This window comes from Myotis daubentonii, chromosome 4 (assembly GCF_963259705.1).
Source record: "Myotis daubentonii chromosome 4, mMyoDau2.1, whole genome shotgun sequence".
NCBI classification, from domain to species: domain Eukaryota; kingdom Metazoa; phylum Chordata; class Mammalia; order Chiroptera; family Vespertilionidae; genus Myotis; species Myotis daubentonii.
Window position 1 is genome coordinate 36,520,904 of NC_081843.1, and position 6,248 is coordinate 36,527,151.

Sequence of the window (6,248 nt, forward strand, 5' to 3'; positions counted from 1 at the left end):
GGTTGCAGAGCATTATGGCCTTACAAGAAGAGGGGATGTCAGTAGTGGGCACCTGAACAATGCTCAAAGCTTTCGTTTCCCCCCCAGATCTCCTGGTGGTCATGCCATGCTACAGTGGGGGCCCCAGGCCAAGAGGGCCAGTAAACATTGCTTCTAGCAAACAGGAAGAATTTCGGATGGTTCAGATGCGTGGGGACAGGATGAGTAATAACGTCTGCTGACATTTCCACAGCATTTAGCAGTTTAATAATCTGGTTTATTTTGTGGATAGGCTAGTTGATTAGTGTTGCTTAGATTTCACAGACTAGATAATGGATCCGAGGAGGAATGTAGCAGTGAGTCAGCTCAGTGCCCAGCACTCGGGACTTGTGTCTCCAAATTCACCACCTCTCCGTCCCCTTCACTGTTCCTCTTGGGCCTTGCTGATGGCGATGACAGTCATTCCAGAGCTCATCTCTCTTGTCCCGATGAAAGGGTGCCTACTAGTCTCCGCACCCCGAGATGCTTAGCCCCTGGTTACTGACTCTTATTCCATGTGACAGTGAGGGGCTGGGCCAGGCTGCTGTGCTGCACGTGGCAGGAGTAAGGGCCTCTGGACAGAGAGGGGATTTTCACCACCACCCAGGACTGGTAAGTGCCATTTTCACTGAGAGGACCCTCTCCCCATGACTCAGTCTCCACTACACTGTCTGCCTGAGTCCAGTACATACTGATGGGTTTTGGGTAGAAGTTGTCGGCCACGCACTTGAGGGTCCTGATGAGTCCTAGTGTCACATGGCTGGTGATTGACACAGAGGGAGGGTCTGTGGAGAGATACAGCACAGAGTTTGAGGGTCTGAAGGAGACATTTCCCTGTTCATGTCTCTCCCACCCCTGGAGTCAGGGATGAGCAGAGCTCTCCGTTTTCCACCTGCCTCCCCAGGAAACTTCCAGAAGATCAGGGAAGCTGAGGCTTTCCATGAGGCTTCCCTGTTGGATAATGGAATGTCTGTGGCTACTTCCTTGCCTCCCAGCACCCTCCTGCCCACCCACTGTGGATTGACTTCTGGTGGCAAGAAATGCGAATGCCCCATGCATTGTTTTGTTTTTCCCCCAAAAATCTCCCAGTGGGCTTTGTGGCTCCTGCCTCCCCCGTCTGCCGGGTGCTCTGTCTTTGTGACCCTGCCCTCTTCCCTCCCCTAAGAACTTCTTTCTCATTAATTCTTAAACCCAGGTCTCAGCTTGTGTCAATCAATCCTGCTCACACTTACTCATCTTCATCTTTCCTGGGCAGACATTTTACACACCTGCCTTCTCCCCACAGCCAAGCCAGGAGGCCTATCACAGAGAGAAATGACTACAGGATTTGCCTGAAATGTTCCCCTGAGGTCCCAGCCTGAACTGGTCTTTCTCAGCTCAGTGTGAGAAGGAGGACATGGGGGCAGTAGGTACCTTGACGGTCCAGGAAGGTCCTGCTGTACTGCAGGTAGCTCCGCAGCATATCAGGGCACTCGTTTTCCAGATAGTTCTTGGACGCTTGCACAGAGCCTTCTGTCTCCCACTTCACCTTAGTGTTCACAGCTTCTGGTTGCAGGGGGATCCAGGCTGGGATTTCTGTGTTGAACTTGATGTAGTCCTCTCCATCATAGGCATACTTCCAGAATGCTCCAATGTAGCTGTTATTCCGAATCTCACAACCGAACCTTCCCTTAAAGGAGTGATTTCCTGCAGGTAAGCCGCCCCCCCAGAAATCAGTCAGCCTGGCATCAGCTCTGTCTTAATAACTCTCACTCCTCCAGAGCTTGCAACTCAGTAGGGAGAAAGGGTTTTGAAATCTAAACATGCAACCCCTTTTGTGTTGGCAAATGGCATATTAGCCAGACATAGAGCAGGCAGAGAGAGGAAAACTTAGCATTTTCTGGTGTTTGACATTCTTCCCAATCAGGGAATTTCAGATTGCTGCAGACTGTGGACAGATCTTTAAATAAAATTTGAATAAACTGTGGGGTCTTAGGAACCAGACACAAGCACACAGAAGTGCATTGACAGGTTAAATAGAAATTATTTGTAGTTTAAAATAGATTATGTAGTCTCTCCTTTTCTTCCAGTTGTGTGTGAAGTTGATGTCTCCATTTGGGTCAGCATAATTTTATCAGCTCTTCTCTCTTTTTGCATTTTTGATATCGTCAAACAAATCTCTAATGCCCAGCTTCCTTCTCAATTAGCAACAACTCTTGGAAAATGGCATTTGTAGGGAAGGGAGACACAACCTCTTCATTTCATTTTAGCAATTATTATTTTTTAAAAATTTAAAAAATATCTTTACTAATTTCAGAGGGGAAGCGAGAGGGAGAGAGAGATGGAAACATCAATTGGCTGCCTCCTGCACGCCCCCTACTGGGGACCAAGCCCACAACCTGGGCATGTGCCCTGGAGTGTAATTGAACCCGGGACCCCTCAGGCTGTCTGCAGGCTGACACTCTATCCACTGAGCCAAACCATCTAGGGCAGTGGTCAGCAAACTCATTAGTCAACAGAGCCAAATATCAACAGTGCTTCTTCAAAATAGATTCGCCCAGGCCGAAAACCGACTTCTGCACATGGGCCACGAAGTTTCAATTGCACTGTACCTGTGCCCTCATGTGGTATTTTGTGGAAGAGCCACACTCAAGGGGCCAAAGAGCCACAGTTTGCTGACCACGGAGCTAGGGCTTAGCAATTATTATTGGCTCTCCTAGGTGATGGCTCCAAGGAAGATCAAGACTGTCCGTTGTAGCTTCCATGGAATTTACCTAGATAATAATTCATGTTTCTTGGAGGCAGAACTCAAGGATGCAATTATTGCAGATTCAGACCAGACAATTAATTACATGTTCACTGTCAAACAGCTAGTGACTGGCAGAGCCAGCACCTGAGCCCAGGTCAAAATAACCCAAGGTTAGTTCACTCCCCACCCAACATCCCTGGGTGGAGGTGAGCCTGACACCTTCTAAAGTGGAACCCACCTCAGATGTGGGGGTGTGGAACCAAGATGTCAGATGTGCCTAGACAAGGGCTGACACTGACTTCACTTCCTGTGAGAGTTGAGGCCTAAAAGTGAGGATGGGGCAAGCAATGGGGAAGGAAGAAAAGGAGCTCTGATGTGGGGGAGGAGGGTGCAGAAATGTCTGTATATTTGTACTTGTTCTTCCACACCTCGTTGTGGATATAAGTATTTCCACCCCGCAGACCCCTTTCCAATCCCAAGAGCAGGCTGCCTCTGGTGCTAAGACCCTCCACCCCGGCAGCCCACAGTCCACTGACCTCGGTCCCTGTAATAGCCCATGACGTCCTCCAGGGTCTCCATGAAGATGTCCTGCCTGGCCTGCTGCAATTGGCTTTCATTCTCCCAGTTCACCATTCCGTCCACCTGTTTCCATGGGCCCAGGGGCTCAGCCGTTCTGCTTTTACTATCGTAGTGGAGGTAGGGCTGGTCATTGAGGAAGCCAGTGACCTGAAAACCAGGAATGTTTGCCTTGGGTCTGGACACTCCGGTATACAGGAAGCTCAGAGAGTAAGGCCCTGCAAAAAAAAAAAAAATACCAAAAAAACAAACAAAAAAAACAAAAACAAAAAGAGAGAGAGAGAGAGAGAAAACATTGAGATGTGGGGACCATAAAGGGGAGTCTTAATGTGGGACAATAGGAGACCAGGAAGGGAAACCAGGTCACTGGGCTTCTTCCTCCCCAGCTCTCTCTACCTGCTGTCAGCTGCTTGGGAGAAGAGACTCTACTTCTATTCAGGGGAATAATATTTCAAATATTTTGCATTTTTACTACACGGTTTCCACTCTTGCCATGTCAGAGATATTTTTCAGTTTTCTTGTAGGTCTATTGGGACCGTGACTGAGTTCTGTTAAAAGAGAAAGTGAGGGAAGTGATTTCTTTCTTCTCGTCGGAGGCCCTGCAAACTGACTGGAACCCTCTGCCTCTCTTCTATTTAGGTGATGACTGTGGAGGCCACAGGTTGAAACAGAAGCGCCCTAAGATGCCAACGGCGTGGGTCCTCGTGTCATTCCAAGGAGGAGAGGAACGTTGCCTGATCTGTATTCATTTTTAAATGAGCAACAAATAAACATTAGTTTGGGTTAAGCCACTAAAAACTGTCTTTGTTATTGGAGCATAGCCTAGTTGAACCTGATGGACACATACAGTTAGAACCTGTAGGAAGGAGAATTGACCAGAAAACTCAGGAAATGACCTTAATGGATCAGCATAAGGTAAGAACAGGATGGAGCTCAGACTTGCCAGGGCTGTCCCTGCATTTTGGTATGAAGCAGAGACTGGGGGGAAGGGAAGGCAGGGCATTTTCATAATTAATTCAATAATGAATTCATGAATTCACTCTCATGGGTGTTACTAATGTTGAAGGACATATGACAGATTCTTTGTTCCAGGACTGAAGTTTTTTTTTTTATCACTAATTAGTTTCTAAATATGATTATCACTTTACTCAGTAGATGTCGAGTAAAGCAGATTACTCTCCATAATGTGGGTGGGCCTCCTCCAATCAGCTGAAGGCCACAGGGGAAGAGGCTGAGGTCTCCAAAGGAAGAAGGCACTCTGCCTCCAGATTGCCTCTGGACCCAAGACTGCAACATCATCTATTCTTTGGGTCTCCAGTGTGCGGACCAACCCTGCCCATTTTGGACTTCTCAGCCCCGCCATGGTGTGGGCCATATCCTTAAAATAAATGTTTCTTTCTTGCATGTACATGGCATTCTCTTGAGAACCCTAAATCTAAACTAGATTTTGATGTAGGGTGTGATTATCAATGTAAACATAATCATTATAAAACACATATTCTGACAGTTTGTAAATGTAATGGATTGTAAACTTACACAATTTAGCTTATGTCTTCACCCTGAAATTTTCTATGCCAAAGAAAGCCCCATTATTCTGCCCTAAAATTGACTCTGGGCTTAGGCGGCATGGCTCAATAGTTGACCATTGACCTATGACCCAAGAGGTCACGATTTGATTCCGGGTCAGGCCACATGCCAGGGTTTCAGGTTCGCTCCCCAAGAAGGGGCATGCAGGAGGCAGCCAATTAATGATTCTCTCTCATCATTGATGTTTCTATCTCTCTCTCCCTCTCCCTTCCTCTCTGAGATCAATAATAGTATATATATATATAGACTCTGATCTTCCCAACTTCCAGCTGACTAGCCTTCCAGACCCACTGTCTGAGTGTCTAACTCTTGGGGGAAGTAACGGGCTTATTTCTAGAAATATCCTCCAGTTAATATGCCTTTACAGGTGCTCATTGGAGCTGTTATCTTTCTCCATTGGAAGGAGGGAGGAACAAAAAGTTGCACCTGTGTAGGCCCTGCTGTGTCCTGGCTGTATGACCCAGGACAGGTCACTTCACTTGTCTGGGTGTTAGCTTTTTAAATTTTGGGGCCAGGGAGAGAGAGAGAGAGAGAGAGAGAGAGAGAGAGAGAGAGAGAGAGAGAGATTTGTTTTTCCACTTATTTATGCATTTGTTGGTTGATCTTGTATGTGCCCTGACTGGGGATTGAACCTGTAACCTTGGTGTATCGGGATGAGGCTCTAACAAACAGAACTAGCCGGCCAGGGCATATGGATCTTAGTTTTGCTCATTTTCCTATTAAGAATTTTAGATTCTAATTATTTAAGGACTTACTTAGCATGAGTCCAGAGGCTCCCTAAATGCTTCTGGAAGTGTGTGAGCTGAGGTAGCTGACAGCCTCAAACACCCATTCCTACTGTACACTGGGAATCCAGGCTTCATCTGGGGCCCTCTCCCAGCCCATCTGTCTCACACATTCCCTCCCCTGCATTCTTCTCCATACCCAGCCCCTGGTTCCCAACTCACCGTCTTGAGTGTCCTGGGCGACTGCAGGACCCACAACAAGCAGTAGGGACAGCAGGACAGGCACCATTGTGCTCATCGTGTCTGAGTGGAAGGTACTGGACTTCCCAGGTCCTGGTGCAGACTACTTGGAGAGATGGCTAGATATAGTTTTGGGAACAGCTTGGCTTGGAGCCCTGCCCAGGTGAGGTAAATGCACAGGCCAATGAGAGTGCCAGGCTGGGCTCCTCAGCTGACGATGAGGAAGCAGGATGCACAGGCCAGGCTGGCGGATGTTTCCTCAGTGTCTACAGATGCTCTGCCAATGGGGATCTGAGATAGGCGATCTGGGGACTGGGACTTTGTCATGGGTCCACACTGTGGCATCTATTGCCCTGGGGACAGCAGCATGTGTT

The 6,248-nt window shown here is 47.8% G+C and overlaps 1 protein-coding gene across 1 annotated transcript; it reads right to left on the bottom strand.

Annotated features, from left to right (window-relative positions):
* Positions 1–229: 229 nt before the first annotated feature.
* On the bottom strand, positions 230–6,013 carry LOC132232306 (zinc-alpha-2-glycoprotein-like). Its single transcript, XM_059691789.1, has 4 exons — positions 5,857–6,013; positions 3,283–3,540; positions 1,432–1,704; positions 230–803 (listed from the first exon to the last, which is right to left on the bottom strand). The coding sequence occupies exons 1-4, from the start codon at positions 5,930–5,932 to the stop codon at positions 517–519; spliced, it is 894 nt and encodes a 297-aa protein (XP_059547772.1). The 5' UTR covers positions 5,933–6,013; the 3' UTR covers positions 230–516.
* Positions 6,014–6,248: the final 235 nt, after the last annotated feature.